This window comes from Equus caballus, chromosome 6 (genome assembly GCF_041296265.1).
Source record: "Equus caballus isolate H_3958 breed thoroughbred chromosome 6, TB-T2T, whole genome shotgun sequence".
NCBI lineage: Eukaryota > Metazoa > Chordata > Mammalia > Perissodactyla > Equidae > Equus > Equus caballus.
This window is the reverse complement of record NC_091689.1, coordinates 81,658,163-81,683,540: the sequence shown is the minus strand read 5'-3', so window position 1 is coordinate 81,683,540 and position 25,378 is coordinate 81,658,163. Positions and strand designations below refer to the sequence as shown.

General features: G+C 49.7%; 1 protein-coding gene and 1 pseudogene across 3 annotated transcripts; one reads left to right on the top strand and one right to left on the bottom strand.

The window, feature by feature from the left end:
• The first annotated feature begins 520 nt into the window (after positions 1-520).
• On the top strand, positions 521-25,099 carry POU6F1 (POU class 6 homeobox 1). 3 transcript variants are annotated; one of them, XM_023643573.2, is made up of 11 exons: positions 521-879; positions 10,524-10,618; positions 12,110-12,305; positions 16,114-16,235; positions 17,114-17,339; positions 17,870-18,120; positions 18,798-18,926; positions 19,537-19,740; positions 22,045-22,186; positions 22,740-22,908; positions 23,936-25,099. In XM_023643573.2, exons 2-11 carry the CDS (start codon positions 10,571-10,573, stop codon positions 24,279-24,281), a joined length of 1,833 nt encoding a protein of 610 aa, XP_023499341.1. In that variant the 5' UTR covers positions 521-879; positions 10,524-10,570; the 3' UTR covers positions 24,282-25,099. The 3 variants fall into 3 exon arrangements, with proteins under 3 accessions (XP_023499341.1, XP_023499339.1, XP_070127540.1); XM_023643571.2 differs by having other exon boundaries at positions 17,867-18,120; XM_070271439.1 differs by having other exon boundaries at positions 820-879; positions 16,119-16,235; positions 17,867-18,120.
• Positions 8,377-9,196, bottom strand: LOC100060740 (swi5-dependent recombination DNA repair protein 1 homolog pseudogene; annotated as a pseudogene).
• Positions 25,100-25,378: the final 279 nt, after the last annotated feature.

Sequence of the window (25,378 nt, the reverse complement as noted above, 5' to 3'; positions counted from 1 at the left end):
GCGACGTCTGAGTTCTCTCGCGCGCAGTGGGGTCCCGGCCCGGGGCTGGGGAATGGACGTGAACTTGACTTTGCACGTTGAGGATGGCAGTTGGCTAACCTAGAGAGGAAAGGCGGCGGCTAGATGTCCCCGCCATCACCTCCCGAACCCTAGGCTGAAGGGAATGTGGCATAGGGTCTCCAGTCCGGGCTCCCACTCGCGCACCTTCCAAAATGAAACGACCTCAAGCGGGACCTCGGAGGGGGCGGCGTGACAGGCCCACCGACCCTCCACTCCCGTCCCGGGGGAGGGCCTCTGGGGCCTCCTGGTGCGGCTAGGGACTGAGGGTCCTCTCCCCACCCCCACTCCTCGCCCCAGGCTCCCCAGATCCCCTCCCTTCCTCGACCGCCCGCCCAGCCCGCCGCCCCCGGCGGCTGGCGCGCGCGGTGCAGCATGCGGCAAAGCTCTTTGCATAAATTATGCTCATGACGCAGCAGCTAAAAAAATCCAAGTAGCAGAAGGAGGGAAAAAAGGGGGGAGAGGGAAAAGGGGGGGGCGTGGAAGGGGGGAAAGAAGAAAAATATATATACCTGACCGGCCCCCCCACCCCCCCACAGCTTCCCCTTCCCGCTTCCCGGCCGTCCCCCTCCGCCCAGCGCAGCCCGCGGAGTCCCCTTGGCTCTGCCCAGCCCGGGCTGGGGGCCCGGGGACGGCGGCGGGTCCCGACCGGCTCCCGGGCCGAGCCGAGCCCGGCCAAGCCGCACTGGCTTCTTTGTCTGCGGGCGGCGGCCGCCCGGGCCCTCGCCCCGGCCCCCGGCCCCCTGGCCCGGGCTGTGAGATGAATCTCTAATCGGTGGCCGCCGGGCACCCGGGGCGAAGGCGGCTCGGGCTCGGGCTCCGGTAAGTAGCGGGGTCCGGGGCGGGGAGGGGTTTGCACGGAGGGGGAGGGGGCCGGGCAGGGGAGGTTTCGGGTTTGGTTAATATGCAATGCCCGTAATTAGCATAATTTATATATTTATGATAAAGAGAAAAAAATGCCGCGGGGCCGGGGTGCCAGGATGCTGGGCCGGGGCGGCGGGAGCTCTGGGAGTGGGACGGCGCCAGCCGCCCGCCTGGGGCCGGAGACCCCGGGGGCCGCGCCCTCGCCAGCCCGCGGGCCGGCCGGGACCCGGGAGGGGAGGGGGCGACCGCCAGGTGGACCCCGCGGGGAGCTTCGACCTGGCCCCTCCGGGTTTCTGCCTCCGGAGCCCAGGTGGGGTACCGACCACAGGGGACGTTCTATACACAGACCTAGTAGCGACCAGGAGCGGACTCTCGCCCCACGGGAGAACCCGGACGCCTGGGCTCCCTGCGGTTAAGGTCAACTGAGGCGTCCAGGACGACCTGTCACAATTCTCCCCAACCACAAGACACGGGGAAGACTGGTGGGACTTGTAGTTAGACACCCGGGCGTTGCTGGAAAAGCAGGGGAGTGGTAGGAGGATCACCATCGAGCAGAGCATGAGCACTTCATAAATATTTAATAACAATATTATTATTAATAATAGTCATAATAATAGCCCGACATGTGCTCCCTGGGCATTCTCACCTGGGAAGGGCAGAGGGGCCCCGAAGGTGCCTTGTAACCTCCTCTTTAGTCTTGGGATCCCCCACTCAGCTGGGCTTGGAAGACTGAAACCTTCGTAAGAATAGCCGCTGCTGAGGGACACGGGGACCTCAAAGGCCGTCAGGAAGCCTTCCTGGGCGATGAAAAGCTCTTTGCAGAGATTTTAGCCTCACCTGCTCTTCCTGATTCCTTGTTCCAGAAGTAGAGGGCTGGTCTTCAATTGTTCATGGACAGAGACCCCTCCTTCCCTCATCTTGGGAATCTTAGGTAGCCAACATTGACAAGCAGGGCCTTCTGAAGAATAATGCCGTATGTTCCATTTTGATTGAAGTCCTGGTGCTCAGGGTGATAGTTCTGTGACCTGGTACTTCTTTGCATATCTGCGGTAGAACTTCATGCATTTGTTCGTTGGCCCAACAAAAATACCTACTACGTGCCATGTTGTGAACAATACAGATAGAACTACTCCTGTGGTGGAGTTTTCATTCTAATTTGGGGGTGGAGGGGGGACAGGCAGATCATAAACAGAGTGAGAGTGTGTGTGTGTGTGTGTGTGTGTGTGTGTGTGTGTGACAGCTATTCTCTTCTTGGAAGTACTACTCGGCAATTAGGAAAAAGTGAGTCATGGGGCACATACGTATGGTGATGGATAAAAACTAAACTATTGGTGGTGAACACAATGCACTCTACACAGAAGCTGAAATATAATAATGTACACCTGAAATTATACAGCGTTATAAAGCAATATGACCTCAATAAAATAATTTTAAAAGGAAAAAAGAAAAAGTGAGTCAGAAGAAATTTGCTTCTCTGAGGGGTCCCTGCATTGTGAAGGAACATGGGATAAGATCGTATCCCCCTCACCAAGATTTACTCACTGTAAGATTATAATGGTAATATTTTACATTTTTTATAACACTTTACAATTAAAACATTTTTATGTGCATGCTTTACTTCAATTAAAAATACTAGCAATAACAGTAACAAACAATTACATACATAGAGTTGGCTGTGTTCCAGGCCCTGTTCTAAGTGCCTTACATAAATGCTATCGATTTAATCCTCACAATAACCCATGAGGTGGGTACTATAATTTAGCCCCATTTTACAGATAATAAAACTGAGGCTTAGAGGCGTTATCTGAGGCAGAAGCAGTCCTCAACCTGAGTCTTCTGCCTTTAAGCTCCAGGCAGCTCTTACTATGTCAGAAGGAGGGTCAGTGAGGCCATAGAGAGAGTGGCCAAGAAACTGGCCAAGAGGGGAAAGACTTGGGAATGAGGAGCTGGACTGGCACATTAGAAGGGGAAGTGTGGTCAGAGTTCTCCGGAACTCCATACTACTTCTTTGAAATCATTTTTAAGTAGCCTTAGTACTGGTGGGCTACTGGTAGTACTTAGTACTTTGAAATAGGATGTGTTTTGAGAGAAAAGGTAGGAAATATGAGGAGGCTAAGTGATATGATCTCATTTCTTAACTTTATGTTTCAGCTCATTTTCATTAGCCCCCAGTTATGACCCTGTTGCTATGCTTGGCACTGGGATATGATGCCCTCCTGGGCTTACAGTCTAATGGGGAAACATACCTACTTTTTATTTTCCACATTCCGTCTGACCCCTCCCTTCACCCTGCCTGGGATGAAGCAAGATTGGGCACAAGGGAAAGGCGGCAGGAGGAGAAACTAAATCTAAATTTGTCCTTATTAAACTAGGCTTTACTGTTTGATTATATAGGTCTAAGATTACAAATGATAGGTTAGAAAAAGGGAAATAAAGCTGTTCACTACTTTCCTATCCTTTTCCCTCTCCCTTCCCTCTGCCATGTGTGTGCCTAGCAGGTCGACCAACAGCATGGATGCCCGTGGATCCAGGGTCTGGAGCAGAACTGAGAGCTTCTGTTTTCCAATGTCTCCTGATCGTTGGGGGGCAGAACAGCCCCCATCAGCCTTCCTCCCATTTCCTGAGAGGAGACTTAATGTGGAGTCTGGGTAGGGGTCTGGGCCAGGTGGATACTGCCTCGAACTTTGAATCTGGCGCTGACTCTCCTATGCCCTTGGGCAAGTCACCTGACCTCTCTCTACCTCCATTTCCCTGTAGGTAAAAAAATGGGGATCATAATAGGAGTACCATGCTAAGCATTTTTCTTACCTGATCTCATATCATCATTATAACCGTCCCATAAGGCTTGCCCATTTAATCACCGTTTTAAAGATAAGGAAATTAAGTTTCAGAGAGATTAAATCAGTTGCCCAAGACAGCATGGCTCTTTTATGGCCAAGCTGAGATTTGAATCTGGGTTTCCTCTGAAGCTTTACCTTTATCTCTCTTTGATCTTCAACTTTCTCATCTATAAATAGGGATAATAATAGCTAATTGTTCTTAGTGTTTAGGACGATAATTCTAGGGTAAGCTCTCTCATGATTTATCCCTGAGAAAACAGAAGTAAAGTAACCTTCTCCCTGTGGACAGCCACACAATGGTCAAGCTTCAGAATGTGTTTGCCATGTAGTCTCAAGGGGCTCATGTCAGAACTGAATAATAATAGTTAACATTTATTGAACCCTTATACAATTTCCTACAACACTATCTCCATTTCAAATATGGTAACTGAGGCATAGAGAGGTTAGGTCCTTATCTGAGGTCTCACAGCTAAGAAATGGTGAAACTGAGATGAACCGAGGTTCTTAACTGCTACACGAAATTGGAATGAGATAATGTGTGTACCTTTTTATCATAGCCTCCATTTTCTGAGCACTTACTATGTGCCAGGCCTTGAGCTAAGCTTTTGACATGCGTCAATTTATTCAGTCCTCACAATGACCCTATGAAGTAGGTGCTATTACTCTCATTTTTATAGAAGAGGAAACTGAGGCACAGAAGACAGAAGTTAAATCATTTGTCCCAAGTCCCACAGCTAGTAAATAAAAAATCAAAGCTGAGATTATGAACCCGACCGTCTGTCTCCAGACGGTGCTCGCCATAATACTGTGTGCAAAGGTCCGAGTCCCAATAAATTATCAATGATTATTATTCTTCAGCAGGTAAGAAGGAAATCTGTGTCCTGGGGCCAGAAATGGAGAAGGGGGGGGCGGGGGGGAGGTGAGGATGTGCAAAAAACCCATCAGGCAATGACAACCTGAAAGAGGTGGCAGCCTGCCTGGAGCCTGGCGATTTGAGAACAGGGCAGATAATACTTCCCTGCAGGAGGGGCTGTGGTGTTCCTTCAAGTAGGTACTAACGCTGCATGGACCAGAGTGGTAGGGATAAGAAGTGGGGGGGATTCCACACATTTTGGAAGGAAGAGCCAACAGGATTTGCTGAAGGAGTAAATCTGAGATAGAAGAGAGAAAGCAAGGATGATGGCAAGGTTTTTGGCCCGAGCATCTGCGGAAGGATGAAGGGGCCGTTTGCTGAGATGGAGGAGGCTCCATGTAGGTGGAGCAGGATTGGGGTGGAAATCAGGAGTTTGATTTTGAACGTGTTGAGTATGAGATGATATGAGCAATCAGTAGGCAGTTGGATATAAGAGTTTGAAGTTCGCAGGTGAGGTCCAAGCTGAGATTTAGGTTTGGTAGTTGTTAGACTGGGTGAGACCATCTAGGGAGGGGATGAAGAGTGGATTGTCTGGACCGTTCAGCTCAGCCCCAGCTACGAATCTAACCAATCTCCTGCTTCCTGTCCTTGTGGCCGTTTTGAATGGCAGCTCTGCTGGAGGTAAGTGGGTGCACCATTTAAACATAAAAGTGGTGTAGAGCTGGAGATGCCGTGCTGACAAACAACCTAGCCTGAAAGAATTATAATGTCACAAATTTGAAAGGTAATTTCCCATAACAAATGTGACTTTCTTTCAACTGAATATCAGTAAAACTAATTTCAGCTTTAACCAACCATTCCTTGGAGTCTGCTAACTTCACACAGACTACCCTCCACCCAAAAAAATGTATAATGAAAAGGTATTTTACACCTTGAAAACCTCAACCACTTTAAATGATTTAAGTCACAGAAATGAGTCTGAGTTAAGTCTGAATCCCATACAACAAGTTCCATTTTCCTCCACGTAGCACAAGATTCTTCATATACAAAATTTCATGTCTGAAACACATGCCGCCCTGGAAATAAGGGGAAAAGGACCACACGAGACTGCGTTAGGTATCCCTTCTGTGGATCCTCTACCACTGTCTATTTATCCACCATGACACTTAAACATACTGTATTATAGTTATCTTTTTCTTTCTTTGACTCCCATGTTAGACTGGGCTTCTTGACAAAGATGGGCAATGTGTTTTTTCCCCCATTGTATTCCCAATGCCCAACACATAGTTGCCACTGAAATATTTGTTGAATAAACAAAGGACGAAAGGTTTCACCAATTTTTCTAGTAGGCTCTCAGGCTATTTAGGGGGTTCTGATTAGTTTGAGATTTCCCAATGCTCCTCCTGGGTTTCTTGGAATGTTGCCCTAAGCCCAGAGCAGTTCCCAAAGGAGAATGATAAAGAGAACCAGGTCCTCTAACTCAGTCCCCTTCACGGAAAGTCTGGGATGGTCCTGGACCTCTGGATTTTTGGGCAGCACCCACAGTTCATTCTCTTCTGAGGTTGCCTTTGTTTCTAGATGTTAGCACAGAGCCAGAGATAAGTGAGCCATCTGTTAGCCAAGCAAGGTGCCTTGCCAGGTTTGATTCAGATGCTTTTCCAACTCAACTCGCTGGAGAAAGAAGGTAACGGAGGAGGCTCTGGGAGGGCTCTGGCTCCCGTCCCAGCTCTAACCAGAGCAACTCTGCTGTGATCTGTGTAGGTACTGGAGTTCCACTGCTGGGGTGATCACAGGAGCCCCTTCTCTTAAAACAGACAGCTGATTGTCTCCTGACTGGCCATCAGGCTGTGGGCACTGCATGGCATCATGCACTCAAAGGAGGCCATCCAGATGTGCTATTTATCCCAGTCATTGGGGAAATAGCCAAAAAGCAAACTAAAGATGGCTGTCTGGTCAGTGAGACCAAGCCACAGCCTAAGGCTTGAAAAAATGTGGAAAGTTCTTGGCAAGGGAGTGGGAACAGGTCCAGGGGAAAGTCTGCACAGATATCAAGTAAGGAGAACACACAGGACACAGCTCAGAGTCAAAATGATGAGACCACCTCTTAGAGAGGTGTTTATATCATACAACCTATCGCATGTGCCTGATAGGAGCCATCTGAAGCCAAGACTAAGGGAGCCGAGTAAGGTCTAGGGTCTGGGACAAGGGAGGCCTTTGCCTCTATTCCGCCTGCATTTCTGGTGGGCTGAAGCCTGGGTGTGGGTTAGAGTGGGCCTGTGTGTGTCTGGAGGCTCTGAGCCAGGACCGACCTTGTCCTTGACACAAAGGACTGGACACTGAGGACCCCGGTCCACATCAGCCCATAGAATCTCAAGGGTGGAAGGGATATTAAAGTCACTTGAGCCTTATCTACTGCTTGAATCCCCCTAATAACGCAGCCACAAAAGGACACTTGCTTAACAACTCTCAGTGAATGGCCATGGTTGGCAGCAAGGAGTCGGTGGCCACAACACAACCATGAGCAGACTTTAAGCCCCTCTCAAGGAGATGCTCCCTTGTCCTACAACGACTGGCTACTGACACCTCTTGCCTAAAATTCTTCTCCCCCTGAAATGTATGTATCAAGCTATAATGGACCCAAATTCACCTTGGACACCTCCCTCTCAGTTTTGTCTCTGCCTTTCATTTGAATTTGCAGATGACTTGCTAATTGGCTTCTACATGTAACAACTTTCACAGTTCATCCCAGTTCCCATAGACAAGTGGTGATAAATTGACAAATTATCTGCAATACTCGTGTAGGCTCCCATGTACAAAATCTGGAGGAGGACACCACCCAGGAATGAGGCTACAGTCCCAGTGAGGTGGCAGATGCCGACCAGTTCTTCCTGCAAATCCCTCTGCCTGTCTTGTACCCCCTTATCCTACCTGAAAAGAGAAGGCTCATTTACTCTTTTTACAAATTGCTATGTGTCTTGAATTGCCTGCCCTTCCTTTCATCCCCACCCTAGGTGGTTAGGGAAGGAAAGAGAGGGAAGGAACCCCATGGTTCTCCTTGCCTTGTTGGTAGGGAACATTCTGCCAAGGAGCGAAGACCCTAAAACTCCTGGGGTGAGTCAGCAATTACACTCTAAGCATATACCCCAAAGAACTGAAAACAGGTGTTCAAACAATAACTTGTACACAAAGATTCATAGCAGCACTATTCACGATAGCCAAAAAGTAGAAACGACCCACACATCCATCAGCTGATGAATGGATAAACAAAATGTGGTATATCCATACAATGGAATTTTTTTTTTTGGACATATGAGTTTAATTACCTGCTAGACCATCCAGATGGAAGTATATGGTAAATGAATGGAAACGGGAGTCATAAAATTAGAAGAGAGGCAGGCATTTTTAGATGAGTTTAGATTTAGACATTCACCAGGTTGGACTATTTTTTAACATATAAAATAAAACCTTTTACCACAAAAACCAAACTGTTAAAACTGACTTCCAGAATTGTCCAAATTATTTTTTAATCATTATTTAAATTTTTTTCATATTCCTGTAAATGTTCTTTTCTCTGGCAAATCCAAACTACTATCTTTTCACTTTAGAACTTGGTTTATATTTATATAACAGAGTGCCCTAAATTGATATTCATCAAGATAGCTTTCTCTAAGTCCTAACGGTTTATATCTTCTCTTTAAAATGCATAAGTATCTTTTTATTACATTGTCATTCTCAAAGATATTCTGGAGAAAAAATTATGAATTAAACTCCTATAAATTCTTCCTCGTTTCTATTATAGTGTAACAATTTATCCTCTAACGCATTGTGGCCTATCAACTGAGGGAGGCTCAGTTTCTTGTCCTGCTCAGACACAGCCCACTGCGACTCGTAACAGCTTCTCCACTTCCGTGTTAACAACGGTACCTGAGACAGGTCATTCTTTGATCTACACATTTTGACTACTTTTAGCCTCCGAAGAAAGTCTTCTTTCTCCTGAACCTGCTTCACCAATTTCGCTTTTCCTTCATTTCATCCTTGTTTGGCAAGATTCTTATTCACAAAATCATTTTGGAGATCATCACTGCGTGACCCAGGTTCAAGTGCTTTAGATTCACAGGTGTTGATATTCTTGAAGGTATTTTTCAATATGTACTTTCTTCAAATTCACTGTCTATGTGTTTGAAATTTTCTTGAAATTCCAAACAGTTTTCTGTTGAAGGTGCAGGTTTCTCTGAAAAGGTCTGAATGTTTTCTTCACTCTCTACTTTAAGACATTTTACCATGCTGTCACGGGAGTTAAATGAAGACCTTATTTTCCTCAATTGTTCTCTAAGTATTGCACACATGGGTTGTTTTCTTGAACTGTTTGTGTGGGGAGGTGGTGGATGGGCACAGGCCTGTGGAATGCTGGGTAAGGTCACAGCTGAGTCTGATGGATTTTCCATTTTGGAAATGAAATCTTGGTTCACCTCTCCCTCTGCCATCCCCGGAGAGAGCGGAAAGCCCGTTCAATGGAATATTATCCAGCTATACAAAGGAATGAAGTATTGACACCTGCTACAACATAGATGAACCTTGAAAACATTCTGCTAAGTGAAAGAAGCCAGGCACAAAAGACCACAGATTGTATGATTCCATTTATATGAAATATTGAGAATAGGCAAATCCATGGAGAGAAAATAGATTAGTGGTTGCCAGCGGCAGAGGGTGGCAGGGGAAGGGAATAATTGCTAATGGGTATGAGATTTCCTTTTGGGATGCTGAAAATGTTCTGGAACTAAATAGTGGTGATGGTTGCACAACACCGTGAATGGACTAAATTCCACTGAGTTGTATGATTTAAAATGGTTAAAATGGTGAATTTTTTGTTATGTGAATTTTACCTCAATCAATAAAATAACAAAAAAGGAAAACCAACCAACCCAGGTGTGGAAGAAGAGGAGGAAGGAAAAGATGAGGAAGCCAGAACACTTCTCTGAGCGTAGTTTCCTCCTCTGTAACATGGTGATAAGAATGTCCCCATCCACCAGCTGGCATGAGTAATACATGAATTAGAGTTACATAAAATGCTTAGCACAGTAGGCACTCAAAATAAATGTTAATTGCCTTCTTTTCTATGTAAGTGTCTAAAACTATTTGTCCCCTTTATTACCTTTATTTCTGGTGACTCTGCAGTTGTGGCTCCAGCCAGACAGCTTGTTCTGACAAGGGCTTCCCTCAGTCCTCTCACACACATGGCAGGCTGTTCCATCATCTGGGATGTTGTCCTGTCTCCTGTGTTAAAGGCTAGTATGGTCCTTGGACCACTGCCACAGAATGACCTGAGAGCTGATTCTGTGAAATCCACCTTCTGAATCGGACCCTGGGATGCTTGGTCTGGAATAATCTGGAGGTCTGCATTTTTAATAAGTGCTCCGGGTGATGATCAGGCACATTAAAGTTTGTCATGACTGTTTTAATTTATTCCTGTCTGGACCATCTCTTCCAGGAAGTCTGCTCAGACTCCTCCCGACCCGCTACCCCCGCCCCACCCCGAGAAGCACTCTGATACCCAGAGTGCTCCTTCCCTGTGTCTGGTTCTGAGTGTCTGGGGCAGAGTCACCTCGGGTTCTGCTGGGTCTGCCCCTCCCAGGACTAGGACTGGGGAACTCCAAAGGACAGATGCCCCGGTCTCTCTTTCCTCTTGTCACCCTGGTTCCTCCTGAGTGTAGGGTCTCCTGGGATGCTGTAGGAAATGAGACACTTTGGTTCTAAAGTCCTTGGAATCCTATTTCCTTCTACAGATACTTGGGAGAACTTAGCTTTTCTCTCTTCCTGCCATTCTACTTGGGATTTTTCGAGATGGTATAGAAAATTGCATTACTGTGTCACATCAGCCTTTGCTTTTCCCGTCCCGTCTCACCCCACAGGATGTGCTAGGTGTGGGCTGGCCCCCATCCCACCCTGACAAGTCACCATGGATCCTGGAGCCGGGCCAGAGTCATCTCTGACTGTCAATGAGCAGGTATCTTCTGGGGCAGGCAGAGGTGGGGGAGAGAGGGTGAGGGACCAAGGGGTGTGGGCGAGGAGGAAGACTCCTCAGAGCCTCTCATGGTCTGTTTACCAAAGTTCACGGTCATGTCACCCGTCCAGGTGTAGTTGCTCACTAGGGTTTCTCAGGGGCTGGGTTTGGGGATTTAAGCCATGACTTTAAAATATGAAATTAAAATATACAAATATGTATAAGTTAACCTGGGGAAAGATTAGGATATCAGGTAATTTACTCTTTTTATTTTATTTGTTTATTATCTAATTTATTTTTTCTTCTGGCTTATATCTATTTTCTAATTTTTTTTGCAATGACTTTTTATTACGTAATTTTTAAAAGAAGAAAAAAAAGATGAACATCCTTTCAAATGTAATTGGAGTGAAATCCCTCACAGGTCAAGTTTGAGTCAGAAAAGGAACCGCTTTGGGGGTTTATTTCGCTCCCACTCCCCTGATGGGTCACATGGTCGCTTTTTCCAGCAGAGTCTCTGGCCGGATGCAATTTTTAGGCTCCAGGAGTGTGTTGTGGGAGTGGCTTCGGGCACAGGCCAAGTGCAGGGGAGGCCTGACACAGGGCTTTTTAATGTACAGAGTGTCCCTGATTTTCTAGTGGCCCCATCGGAAGCATTTCATTGCTGGAGGAAAGGAGCTGAGTGCTGGCTGTGTGAGCAGGGGCAGAAGACCAGGTGTTCTGAGGAGACCCAGGGGCCGCCTGCACTGCTGGGGCATGGAGGCTCCCCTCGAGGTCGAGGTCGAGGTCCAGGTCCTAGCATGCCCACAGCCTCTGGCACAGCTGGAGCCGCAGGCCCACAGGGTCCAGGGCTTGAGTCCAGGGAGGGCAGGACTACATCACCAGGATTCCTGACCCTCATTTCAGGAAGTGAGCTTGCAGGGAAATCTTGGCCCTTTCCCCAGAGATTTGGAAATAAAGGAATCCAGAGCTTAAGTTACTCAGCGTTGTGGAGCATTCATTTTCCACCCTTTCATCTTCGAGGGAACGTCTATAAGGTTTTAAGGGACGTGAAGAGGGATTTGCTTCTTGGCCCAGCTTAAGCTGTGGATCCTGTGTTAGGGGCCCTCACAGCCACCCTCCAATATACAAGAAGCCTGGAGAACATCCTTGCAGGACTGTAGGATGAGCCATTTACCACCCCCGGAACTGAGTCCAAGAGAGGGAACAAATGGAAATATCCCCAAGTGGTTTGGCTCTGTGGGACTTTTTCTAGCTTGTGTCAGGCCCTTCCCCCTGTCAGCAGGGCCTGTGTTCTCCTAGCAGCTCCCTCCCTGGAATTAGGGAGCTGCTGCCTGCTCCAGGCTCTGGGCTTCTCACGGAGCACACAGTCCTCAGGACAGCAGGTCTGCATCCTGAAGTGCGCTCTCCCCTCTCCCCCAACTGTACCCAGAGCTCTGGCTCCCAGGAGCTATATCGGCCCCTCCCCCAGCAGTGTCCCCTGTCCTCTGTTTGCAGGTCATCGTGATGTCAGGCCATGAGACCATCCGAGTGCTGGAGGTTGGAGTGGATGCCCAGATCCCTGCTGAGGAGGAGAGCAAAGGACTGGAGGGTGTGGCCAGCAAGGGATCCCAGAGCAGAGGCCCTGCTGAAGCCAGTGAACCTGCTGCTGAAGCTGGACCAGACAACCCAGACTCTTCTGCAGAGGCAACTGGTACGAGGCCATTGCTTCCGTGTGGCATTGCTCCACCTGAGTCCCTTCCTGTGGTCCCCCTGGGGAGCCAGTATGAATCCCTGGGGCCTAGGTGGCTTTAGGGTCTTGTCTTCCTGTCCGCTGTGCAGCCTTCTGGTCAGCAACTAGGGCTATCCTGCACTCCTTGTCCCTAGAACTTTAGTTCTGGTCTCAGTCACTTACAGACCTAAACTGGGATGGGTCAGGGTGAGGCGGGAGGAGAGTGGCAGGGCTCAGCTGAGGGCACTGAGTTAACCTCAGAGAGGGCTTCTAGGCCTAACCAGACCCTCAGGGCCCATGCGGAGAGGACTAGGCCTTCAGGGTCCTCCCAGCCATTCCAACTCAGTATCTTTTGTGGTAGAAGTGAGAGGTCCCAGGAGCTGGGGATGGGAGGGCATCTCACCTACCTTGGACTAAGGATGTGGGTTAGGGAGGGCCTTGCAGAATCCCAGCTCCTTACTCCCGGCTGGGCTGGCATGAGTCTAGCCTGGTGCACTTATTTGTGCTGTCCTCCAAAGGTGATGTTAGGCTGTGAGCTTAATTCTCCTGCGAGGGGAATGGATATGGCTGGTCCACCCCACTGTTTTCCCTAGTTCCCTGCAGTACGGTGTGAGACAGCCAGGGCTGCTCTAGAGGCTGGAGCTGGGACTAGGCACTGCTCTCTGCCCACGGGGCACACTTCCTCTGACTTTCCTCATGAACGCTTTGCAGAATAGATATCTCCCTTTGCAGGAAGCTTAGGGACTCCCTTGCCGGTCGCCTCAGAGTGCCACCATTCAGCCCCGCTTGTCTTCTGCTGTTCTTCACCCCTTCCCTAGATCAGAGATCTGGGCTGGTGGGAGTGGGCCAAGAGGAGGAGCCAAGAAGAGAGCAAATGAGAACAGACACGCTTCAGGGAGACAGCTACTGCTTAAGAAAACTGCAAGACCTCACATCCCTTGCCCTACCTGCTAATCAGTATGCAGATTCATTTGGGACCCTAGTAACCTGGGTTTTTTGTTCCCCTTTGGAATAAAGAAATGACAAGAGACGTGAGCGTTTCCCCCTAGCCTGGGAATGCTCTGCTTCTCTGTTGAGGCCAGGATGAGTCATCACCTGCTCCCATGGGGCAGTGCCCTGGACAGCAGGCAGGGAAGACAAGGATTCTTTGTCTGGGCCACCCTTGCCATTCCTTTCCATTGTGGGGATGGAGCCCCTTTTCAGAAAATTAGGGAGTTTTCCCAGGTTTATCTACAATGCCCCGACTTCCCCTTTCACCCTGTTATCCATCTTCCATGTCTCATTTCTTGTTGTACCTTAATTCTGCTCCTTATCCAAACCTGCTCTCGGAAATGGATCCTAGATCAATTGTTTACACCTTAGCATGAGTGTTTATGGTAGCATACATCTTCTTCCAGAGGTTTGTATACTTAAGCCTTTCATGAAAGTCTTCTTTGTAATGGAATTTTGGTCATCATCAAGCAGGTAAGGGAGATATTTTGAGGGTACCTCCTAAGAAGCTGCCAGCTTCCATTGTGCCTTTGGTGGAAACTTTCTAGGGATGTAATATGAAGAAGAGTCTCCTCTTAAAACAAAACAAAACTAAGTAATAGGAAGCTTTTTCAGGATGAGAATAGAATCTAGCTATTTGTGTCACTCTAAATTATTACCCAGTCCTTGTCATACATATTTTTATAGTTGTGGCCACTGAGACAGACTGTAGAGTGTGACACTTACCCCCATATTATTTCTTTTTTTTTTTTAAGATTTTATTTTTCCTTTTTCTCCCAAAGACCCCCAGTACATAGTTGTGTATTTTTAGTTGTGGGTCCTTCTAGTTGTGGCATGTGGGATGCTGCCTCAGCATGGCTTGACGAGCGGTGCCATGTCCGTGCCTAGGATTCGAACCGGTGAAACCCTGGGCCGCCAAAGTGGAGCACGAGAACGTAACCACTTGGCCAGGGGGCCGACTCTGTCCCCATATTATTTCATATACTCATTTCCTTTATTGACAGTTGTACGCCTGATTATGGTTTTGGCTATTGTCAAACTGCCTGGTTTTCGTTATTATGAACAGTGCCGCTTGAATGTCACTCTACTGGCCTCTAAAAAAAATTTTTTTTGAGGCATAGTCCACTCAAATTCATTCTGAAGAGAAATCAGTTATTTACATAGGCGGAAGTCATCACATAGAAAAATACAAAATCTTACTATCAATGAAAGGAAAAGTAATTGGCTATGAGGTTCCACATGCTTATGAAGCCAGAATAATACACAGACAGTGATAAAACCTAAATTGGGTGGTGCTATGAGAAACAGGTACATTGTTGATGGTTCTGTGAATTGGTTCAGTCTTTCTGAAAAGCAGTCTAGCAGGAAGCAACAGAAGCTCTGAATGGATTCAAACCCTTGGGCCCCGTGGTCCTACTTTGGAAAGATAACCTAATAAAATGAATATTTTGTGTCTTCAGATGCTAAGCTTTTATCATTCATGTTTATCACATTCCCATTTTCTCACTTTCATTTTTATATTTCGTCGCATTTTGTCAAGCAAGATGTTAAATTTTCATAGGTTCAGATTATCCTGATTTTCTCTGATTTTTTTCAATAGTTAGAAATGTATCTCCCCTCCACAGTGGAGATAAATCTGCTGCTTTGTTTTCTTTTAGTATTTCACAAGGCTTTTGTTGTTGCTTGCTTGTCTCTTTCATTCCTTAAACAATCTGGACTTTTTTTATTATATACCAAGAACGGTATAGAACTGAGTTAGGTTGGTGCCTGTCCGTATTAAAACATGGGCTGGGAATGCAGGGTTGGAAGGTTATCAGGTTCAGTGGTTCCCACTTTAGCTGTGTGCTGAATCACAAGGGAACTTAAAAGAAAAAAGAAAGAGATGAGAGGTTATGGCCTCTGCTCCCGGATGTTCTGATTCACCGGCCTAGAAATCTATGCCAGCCAGTATTAAGAAGCCACTGATCTGGTCTAACACCCAACACCCAATACCTAGACTCCTTTAATGTCTCATCATATATTAAATAAATAATAACCCCTTTCCTCATTGTTGTGTGGCTTTGAAGAGGTTTCCTGGTGGGGGTCCCCAATACCTGACTAAATCAAGATAGCAAGAGGAAGATATAACCTGGGTGAAAAGCTTTGTCCTTGGGAATTTCCCTTAGAAGCTCATAGAAGCTGTTTATCCAGACTTCAGACCTCAGGAAATGGCAGAGAAAAGCCGCCTGGCCTGGAGAGCCCATGTGGTCCTGAGGGTGATAAAGACAAGTCCACTTTTCAGGGACTGTCACTTCTAGGACTTTGCCCTGCAGAAATCCTTGCCCATTCCCCAAGCCAGCACCTGCATCCAAAAAGTAGCCTGAAGGTGGGGTGAACAATGATCCCGTTGCTGGAAGAGCCAATCAATCCCATTGATTCTAGCGCCTTCCCTCCCTGACACATGTTTATTTCTACTAATGATTATATGATAGGTCCTAGTGTCCTACAGAGCCGGGAAATGAGAGCCTGATACCCAGCTGCACATAGGCCTGCATTTTCTTCATCTAGATGTGAGAAGAGGGTAGCCCACCTTCCAGGTCTGGCACAGGGCTCTCCATCCTCCTATTCTCACTACCAGTGGCATTTGGGAAGCTGCCTCCTGGCCCAGGGAAGGCCAGCGATTGTTCTTGGCTTATGGAGAAATACAGTGGGCTGCTGAGAGTTGCCATTTCAAGCCGCAGACAAGGCATTCTACTCTGGTGACCACTTCACTCACGCCAGGCTCACTCTTTGTCCTTCTTTCCCTCAATGCCATGTGAAGTGAAGTCACTCCCGGGGATCGCTCCAAGCCCTGCCCCTGCTGTTGCCACCTTCAGCCAAGCCCCAAGCCAGCCTCAGTCCTCGCAGACCCTGACGCCACTGGCTGTACAAGCTGCCCCCCAGGTAAGGGCCACCCCAGGGAGCTGGGCAGAGGGCCATGGTCAAGAGCAAGGCATGGGACAGCCAACATGGGCTGACCATGGGATCTGGGAACTTCACGAGGCAGGACAGGGAAGGAGCTGTGGCTTGAGGGAGGGAATCTCCTACTAGGCACCTCTGGCCTCTCCCCTGCCCCACATCAGGCCCACTGGGAAAAGTAGATCTGTATTTGCCAGGTCATCTCCTTGGGTCCAGCGAAGATTGTAGAGATAATGATAACTCCTGCTGTCTAATGACTAATGAGTGAATACCCTGTCAGCCCCTCCAGGGGAGGCCTGGAGGAGTTAATGGATTGTTCACGGAGCCCGCATTTAGAGCCAGAGGGCAGCCCCAGTGCAGTGAGAAGCTGCCTCCAGGATCCTCCAGGCCTACGGAACTCCCCATGACCTTTCATGCACAGATCTCCAGGGCATCCATCAAGGCTATCCTCCATCAGATCCTCCCAGAGGCCTCTGTGGGTCCTTGACCACTTGGCTCCACCAGCCTTTGCCCCCTGGTTCCTGGCCACAAAGCATTAGTCCTGTGGGCAAGGGCCCAGGGAAGGCTTGGGAGGCAGCAGAGTGTGGTGGAAGAGGCCCCTGCACCCTGTCCTGACCTGTGAGCAGGGCCGGGCCCTGTCCCCCCATTTAGGCTGCATCTCTGAAGGCAGAATAGTCAGGTCCAGGTATCCCCTGAGGGTTGGGCCTCCACCTAGGGCTTGTCTCTTCCCTGCCCTCATGTGGCCTTTTTCCCATTGCCCTCAGAATGCTTTGTATGTGCTCAACTGGGTCTGAGAGACCCAGTGTTTGCGCTGTCAATGTTGATTTTTTATTTTCTTTTTGAAATCTTGTTTGCTTTTGCAGGTCTTGACTCAGGAAAACTTAGCCACAGTTCTGACAGGAGTTATGGTTCCAGCAGGGGCAGTTACTCAACCTCTTCTTATCCCCATCAGTATTGCAGGTCAAGTGGCTGGTCAGCAGGGGCTGGCCGTGTGGACAATTCCTACAGCAACCGTGGCTGCCCTCCCAGGACTGACCGCTGCTTCTCCCACGGGGGCAATTTTCAAGCCACCTTTAGCCGGTCTCCAAGGTAACGGCAGCTCTCCCCAGGACTGCATCAGGCCCCCCACCACCCTACACTATCATGCCTGCACGCGTGCTTGCCATGTTGGACTCAGAACCCGCGGCCCACCCAGGGCGACAGCCCTGGAGTCTGGATCCGATGTCCCAGGCACCCAGCCACAGAGCTGCTGCACCACCTCAGGACTCTAGGCCATGACACCACGCTGGCCCAGCAGGCCTCTCTTACTTCAGCCAACTGTCTGAGACTGCCCCTCTCCCCCTACGCCAGAATTCACCCCATGACCAGCCTCCTGAGAAGGACCGCAAGAAGATTCAACTTCTGGTTTTGAACCTACACATCTCCAGGCCCAAGGGAGGGGGGATGAGAGATGTTGGCATGTGCTGCCCCTGCAAGGATCAAGGGACTCACAGCTGCCTGTCCCCTGCCCCACTGCCCCAACCCCCTCTCATTCTGGTGCCAGATCCCTTGGGATTGGAGCCGCCCAGGCCTGCAGCTAGGCATTTCAGCACCTCTGTCTCTGCCTTGCTCCATAGCAGCTGCCGTGCTGAACGCCACTCTCCCGGCACCCGTTCAAGCTGCCGCACCAGTACAGGCCTCCTCGCCCGCCCAGCCCCGGCCACCAGCCCAGCCCCAGACGCTGTTCCAGACCCAGCCGCTGCTGCAGACCACACCTGCCATTCTACCGCAGCCCACTGCTGCCACCGCTACTGCCCCCACCCCCAAGCCAGTGGACACCCCCTCACAGATCACCGTCCAGCCTGCAGGCTTCGCATTTAGCCCAGGAATCGTAAGCCGCTGCCCTCCCCCAGGGCTGACCAGGGATGGACCGAATCTTGGGCCAAGGGTAGAACTGACCCTTCCCACAAGGGAGGAAGGAGGTGGAGGACCAGCCCCCTGAATACGGCTCTTTTCCAACACGTCAGCAGAGATGGGCTCCCTCTGAGGCCTTCTCCTGGCAGCTGCCAGCCCATCCATCCTAGACAAGAGCAGACAACTCTGCCAAAAGGGTTGGGAAAATTCTCCAGAACCTGAACCACTGGATCAGCCTTGGAGGGGGGATGATGTCCGGGGATTGCAAACTTGTGAGCTATCACTAAGGTGGAGCTAGAGGCTCCCAGCCCCAAGCCAATGTCTGTCCCGTGTGGCTCCTGGCTCACAGTGGAGCTGTTGGATGTGACTAGAATCACATCAGCCACTCCAGTCTGGCCCTCCCACCCTTCCAGGCCTGGCCTGAAAGATTAGCCGGAGTTACTCTTCCATGACTGCGGCCCCACCCCGCCCCGCCGAGCCCCTGCGGCCCCTAGCCCTGGATACTGTTCAACCAGTGGGCACGGGCCTGGAGCCCACATTCACATCTGCCCAGCATCCCCATCTCCCGACCCCAGTGCCCTCAGCCCTCTGCCCTCTGCCTCGGGCTCTTTCTCGCCCATTGGCCTCTGAGCAAGGCTCTTCCTCCACCCACAGATCAGTGCTGCTTCCCTCGGGGGACAGACCCAGATCCTGGGTTCCCTCACCACAACTCCGGTCATTGCCAACGCCATTCCCAGCATGCCGGGGATCAGCAGTCAGATCCTCACCAACGCTCAGGGACAGGCAAGTGGTCAAAGCCAGGGCGGAGGGATGGGGGCTGTGGAGAAGCTAGCCAGCGGGCCAGGACTTGGGCTGAGGGTCATGGAAACTCGAACAAGGTGTCATATCTCCTGTGTGACCGCTCCCTGCTGATGCTGAGGCCACCAGGGGCATAGCCACCACCCTGCCCTAGAGGCACTGACTCGAGCTGGGGGTTTTCATTTATGGAGCACCCACCTTGTAGCCAGGCTCTGTGCTAGGTATTTTCTCAAACATTGTCTCACTTCATCTTAAGTACAGATCTATTAGGTAGAGATTTTTATTCCCATTTTACAGGATAGCAGGCAGAGGTTCAGAGAAATTGAGCCACACACCTAAAATGTGGCAGAACAGGGATTCACAGTCTGTCTGAATCTACGTGCAGACCTGTTCCTGCTCCCCCATGGCTCCAGATAGAGAATAAAGAAAGCCACCCCTAGAGTGTGAATCCTTCACTTTATTGATGAGGAAACTGAGACCCAGAGGGGCTAAGTGACTTGTCTGAGTCCCTTCTCTTGGCAGTGTGGGGATTTGGGCTGGGGGTGCAGCTGGACCTTGCCCTCACACCTGGGGTCCCTGCCTTGCTTCCTCTCAGGTTATTGGAACACTTCCATGGGTAGTGAACTCCGCTAGCGTGGCAGCCCCAGCACCAGCCCAGAGCCTGCAGGTCCAGGCTGTGACCCCTCAGCTGTTGTTGAACGCCCAGGGCCAGGTGATTGCGACCCTGGCCAGCAGCCCCCTGCCTCCACCTGTGGCTGTCCGGAAGCCGAGCACACCTGAGTCCCCTGCTAAGAGTGAGGTACAAGGGTTGGGATGGGCAGCGGGGTGGAGGGGGCAGGCAGGGTTGTCTGGCATGGGCTGCTTCACTCCAGACTGCCAGCAGGACAGGATTATTTTCTGAAGCCACTGGGGAAGCAGGGCACCTCCCCAAAGTGAGGGGGGCACAGGGTAAAAGCTCACGAGTCACACATGCTCTGCCCAGGGAGACAGTACCTCTCCAGCCCCCCCAACCACACCACCGAAAGCATGGATATGTGCCCTGAAAGGCCAGTGCCACCCTGAGAAGGCCAGGGAGGAGGTGATCAAAGTAAACTGGGCCTTGATCAGCTCCAGGGTGAAAAGCCCTGGGAAATGAGTTCTGCACCCCTTCCCTCTTCCCCCTCCATCCCTCCACCCCTCCGGTCTCAGTGGCTTTGATTATTCACTTGTTTGTCAATTCTAGAAGCAGTTTTTGAGTGCCTACTATATCCCAGGTGCTGAAGATACAGAGACGAATAAGACACCCTTCCTAGCATTAGCTAGCTCAGCATTGGAGACAATTACAAGTCAGCATGACAGAGACTTGATAGGGGCATGGAAAGGTGCCTTGGGAACCTAGAGAAGGAGCTCTCCACAGACTGGGGAGTTTGGCAGGGCTTCCTAGAGAAGGGACGTGGACCTAATCTAAAGGGCTGAGTTGGATGAGAGAGCATTCTACCTTCATGGAATTGCAAGGAGTATAGTGTGCCGGAGCAGGGGTTCTCAAACTTGAGTTTGTATCAGAACCACCCAGAGGGCTTGTTAGAATGCAGATTCCTAGGCCACACCCCAGAGTTTCTTATTCAGTAAATCTGGTGTTGGGCCCAAGAATTCCCATTTCTAACAAGTTCCTAGGTGATGTTGAGGCCCGTGGTTCTCAACTGTGGGATGCTGCTCCCCAGCTTTGTGAACAGCCTCTTAGCCTCATCTGTAAAATAGAGATTATAAGAGTATCAACTCCAGAAGGTTAGGAATGTTAAAGAATATATTACACATGAGGCAATTAACGCAGAAAGCACTCAAAAAAACGGTGCTTTTATTATTATCACTGTTCTTAGCTAGTGAGGAGTCATGGAAGCGTTTTTAGCAGGGAAATGGCTGTTTAGATGTTCATTTAAAAAAAATTCCCTCTGTTATCCTGGTGGAGCCCGGAACTGGACTGTGGTGAGACTCAATTCCTTCTCACCCGTTACAAGGCAGCTTAAACAGTCCTAGCAAGAGACAAGGAGCTCTGAACTAAGGCTCAGGCCCTGGGCATGAAGGGGGAATGCCCTTGAGAGCTACCAGGAGGAAGAATCCAGGGAACAGGACCCATCCTAGAGAAATTTGCACTTTTCGTACTAAAAATACTAATTTTATATATTTATAGTTTCTCCTAATTTTAGATATTATGTATGATTTTTATAAAAATTCCAACATTATGTGTAATGTAAAAAAAGTAAAAATCCCTTCTAATTATACCGCCAGAGATGACTTCTGTTGACAGCTTGCTTTATATGCCTTAAGATTTTTTTCCCCTGGAAATTCATTTTGTTTTTTTGCTGCGGAAGGTTCACCCTGAGTTAACATCTGTGCCAGTCTTCCTCTATTTTGCACATGGGTCGCTGCCACAGCATGTGTGACAAGTGGTGTAGGTCCACTCCTGGGATCTGAACCTGCAAACCTGGGCCGCCAAAATGGAGCACCTAGAACTTTAACCACTCTGCCATGGGCCTGGCCCTCTTATATGTATTTTTAAAAGCAGTTATTTCATAAAAACTGTTTTTCACTTTACTCTTTTTTTTTCCACTTAGCACCATGACTCAGAGTTCTTTCCATGTCAATAGTTAAGAGATATACCTTATTCTTTTTAATGGCTGCGTGGTCTCTCATGGCAGGGAGGTCCCAGAAGTCACTTGCCAGTTTCCTATTAATGGACATTTGCGGCCTGGCAGGCTCTAGAATCAGGTGTAGCTTTCTCCTTTGAAGGTAGAGATCTGAGAGCAGTTATCTCAAGGGTGGACACTTGTTGGGGCCTTTACCAAGTGTACTGAACGTCTCTGACCCTCTGACCTGCCATGTCACAGGTGGCTACAAGGCTCCAGCTTGGTGGGAGATATTGTCGTGCTTATTTTGGAGGTCGTCAACATTGCGTGGGTGCTAATAAGTAGCTTCTAGTCTTGCTTTTTGAAGGAGCACAGGTAGGAGTGTGCTGGGTGAGGGAGGAGATCATGCCCAATTTTGCCCTGCCTCTGGGCAGCACAGGACTCCAGCCCCCTGAGGTGGGCAAGTGGGCAGCAAGGGCTTGTTGGCTCTCTTCTCATAGGTGCAGCCCATCCAGCCCACTCCAGCTGTGCCCCCGCCTGCTGTGGTGATCGCCAGCCCAGCCCCCGCGGCCAAGCCATCTGCCTCTGCTCCCATCCCAATTACCTGCTCAGAGACCCCTACGGTCAGCCAGTTGGTGTCCAGTAAGTGGCTCCTGGAGAAGGTTGTGGAGAAGGGGAGAGGCATTAATTTGGATGCCTCGACCTCTTTAGATGCTGCTCTCCTTAATAAACTTCCTGGAGTCCAAAGGGGAAGGACAGACACCCAATGCCAGGGATTGGCTCTCTCATTTCTGTTCCTGGTGAGCTGGACTCTAGGTGTGATGAGAGTGGAGGCTGCTTAGCTGGCTGGCTGGCTGCTTCTTGAGAAGCCAAGCCATTGGCTGTGTCTCCTGTGGTCTCTCACTAAGTATTTGAGGAATGTAGATGGCCAACAGGTGTGCTTGGGGCCAGGCGTTGCAGGGGCGTGTCGGCAGATAGAGCTGGAAAATAGACCCCTACCTCCAGACAGGTTGGTCCAAGCCCCTTTTCCCCAAGTCCTGTTTGTCTTGGGGACAGGGGTGATGAGAGTCTTAAGGGTGCATGGGCCTTTTGCCAAATGTCCTCATCCCTCACTACTTCACCAGACCACTGGGCTAGATAAGCAGTGATGATGATCTGTTTACACACTCACCCCTGGTCCCTTCCTCTGGCCTAGAGCCACATACCCCGAGTCTGGATGAGGATGGGATCAACTTAGAAGAGATCCGGGAGTTTGCCAAGAACTTTAAGATCCGGCGGCTATCCCTGGGCCTCACACAAACCCAGGTGGGTCAGGCTCTGACTGCAACAGAAGGCCCAGCCTACAGCCAGTCAGCTATCTGCCGGTAAGTAAGGCTACCTGGACAAGATTCGGGCCTTCTCAGGTGCCTGGTGCCACTAGGCACTCAGAGGGACCCAGGTATCTGGCCTCTTTATTCTCTCTTGCTCCTGCCTTCTTCCAGATGAGGAAAGCTATTCTAAGGGTAGACATGAACACCTGGAGTAGCCAAAGACTGATCCAGTCCTTCTGGGGGCCCTCTGAAGTTTATCCTTCAATCTTGAGCATTTATATGGTCTTTTTGTTGGGAACCCAACACTCTAAGCCATTCAGGAATCCTAGAAGGGAAGGAGTACAGCTTACGAAATTTGTCGCAGAAGTGGGAACTTCCTTTCTGGCTTGGCTCTCAACTCTAACCCACCATCACCCCTATCATGCTCCCATCTCTTCTTATAAGGCATGACTATAAAGTGATGTAGCTGATTTTCTGTGTGCAATGTACAAACTGGTTCTGGTGCCAGTATCATTGGAAGGGTAGCAGAGGGTTTCAAACAAGAATAAGTCCATGGCTCAGGGATGGCTGAAAGGTTTCATCTGCCTGCCAACTCCGTAGACTAGACTAGAGTGACTATTACAGTCTAGGGCCATGTTGGGAATTCTGTAGTTACATCTGGGCTCAGCTAGAAAGAGTAGTCTGACTTAGTGATGCTGCTACGAGAGTACAACTGGAGGAAGACAGTACTCATGACACCCATCTGCCATCTCTGCAGGTCTCTCAAGATGACTCCTCATAGGACCTCACTCATTTGGGTGTGAAAGTTCTAGAATAGTTGTTCATAAAGCAGTTGCACCATTATCATTGCCCTACTGAACTGAGGTCATGGGAATGGTCGCCCTGTTATGACCTGGCATACAGGACAGTCTGAGGAGTCGGGGCTTGGCCAAGTCAGGGGGGGTCTTTGTGGCAGTGGTGAGGGAAACACTGATGGTCTCGCCAGCCCTGAGAGGAGCCACCCCTTGTGGAGAGTGCTCACACCTGGGGGTGGGGAGTAAGACACTCTCACTGTCCCTTCCTGGGCTTGGGTCACCTACAGGTTCGAGAAGCTGGACATCACGCCCAAGAGTGCCCAGAAGCTGAAGCCGGTGCTGGAGAAGTGGCTGAATGAAGCTGAACTCCGGAACCAGGAAGGCCAGCAGAACCTGATGGAGTTTGTAGGAGGTGAGCCCTCTAAGAAACGCAAACGCCGCACCTCCTTCACCCCCCAGGCCATAGAGGCTCTCAATGCCTACTTCGAGAAGAACCCACTGCCCACAGGCCAGGAGATCACTGAGATTGCTAAGGAGCTCAACTACGACCGGGAGGTCGTGCGGGTCTGGTTCTGCAATCGGCGTCAGACGCTCAAGAACACCAGCAAGCTGAATGTCTTTCAGATCCCTTAAGGCTCAGCCCCCAGCCCTGTGTTCCAGCACTTTGTACTTTTCCCTTTGGCACCTGGCTGCAGCCACTGCTGTGACAGCACCTGTCATTCTGCCATGTGTGGCTGTGCTTGTCCTGGGTCATGAGACTTCCCTGTGTGCATGTGCGTCAGCTGCCTCCCTCCTCTTTCCCACATATCTCACATCATCAGGATGGCAGAGGGCCCACCGAGAGCTCTAGGCTCAGGGCAGGTCACACTGAGGGAGGGGATCTGTGGTGTCACTTATAGAAGCACTTTGCTAATGTGGTTTTCGAAGGGTGAATTCTGGTTGGGAACCAGAAACTCCCCGTCTTTGGGGCAGGGCTGCAGTGGCCCCTAAAGACCACTGGCCATTAGCTTTTGTTTTCCATGGCATTCTTTCTCCACCCTCTCTTCTCCTTTGCTCCTCTGTGTGAGTGTGGCGGGTATGGCAGCTCATCCAGTGGAAGCACAGCCTCACCCCCCACCCCCATTGCCTGCAGGCACACTGTCCCCTGAAGGGACCCAAGAGACACAATTCCAAAAAGCGTGATGTGCTGCTTGGAAAGTCAGACTCAGAGTCTGCCTTGACCTCAAGGTCAGAAGGTTCCCACACCCCTGGGGCCAGAACATGGTGTCTCCTTTCCCACATCTCCCTGGTTCCTTTGGGGGGAAAATTGCACTAAAGCAGAACCCGTTCTTTTGTAATCCCTGTTGGAAGGAAGCAACAGTGAACTTTAGCTGTCCTGGAGTTGACCTGGGTCTGCAGCAGGTCGGGAACTTAGTAAATAAGGCCACCCTCCCAGATTTTGATCTAATCTCTCTGTCCATGGCCATCTCCCCTCAAAACAGTGTTGCTAAGAGAACTTGCTGCCCAGAAAATCTAACTGCCCAACTAAGCAGGCACTCTGCAGAAAAATGAAAGGAATGCTGACTCTCTTTCTCTGGTCCTCACACTCACCTCCAACCCAGTACTGAGGCCTTCTCAGAAGGGGCAAATTAAACAATAAACCAGAGAGCAAGGCCCAGGAGGAAAGGCCAACATCCAGAAAGAGCTGATGGCAGCCCAGGAAAGTGTCTTGTGGGAGGTGATGTAACTCT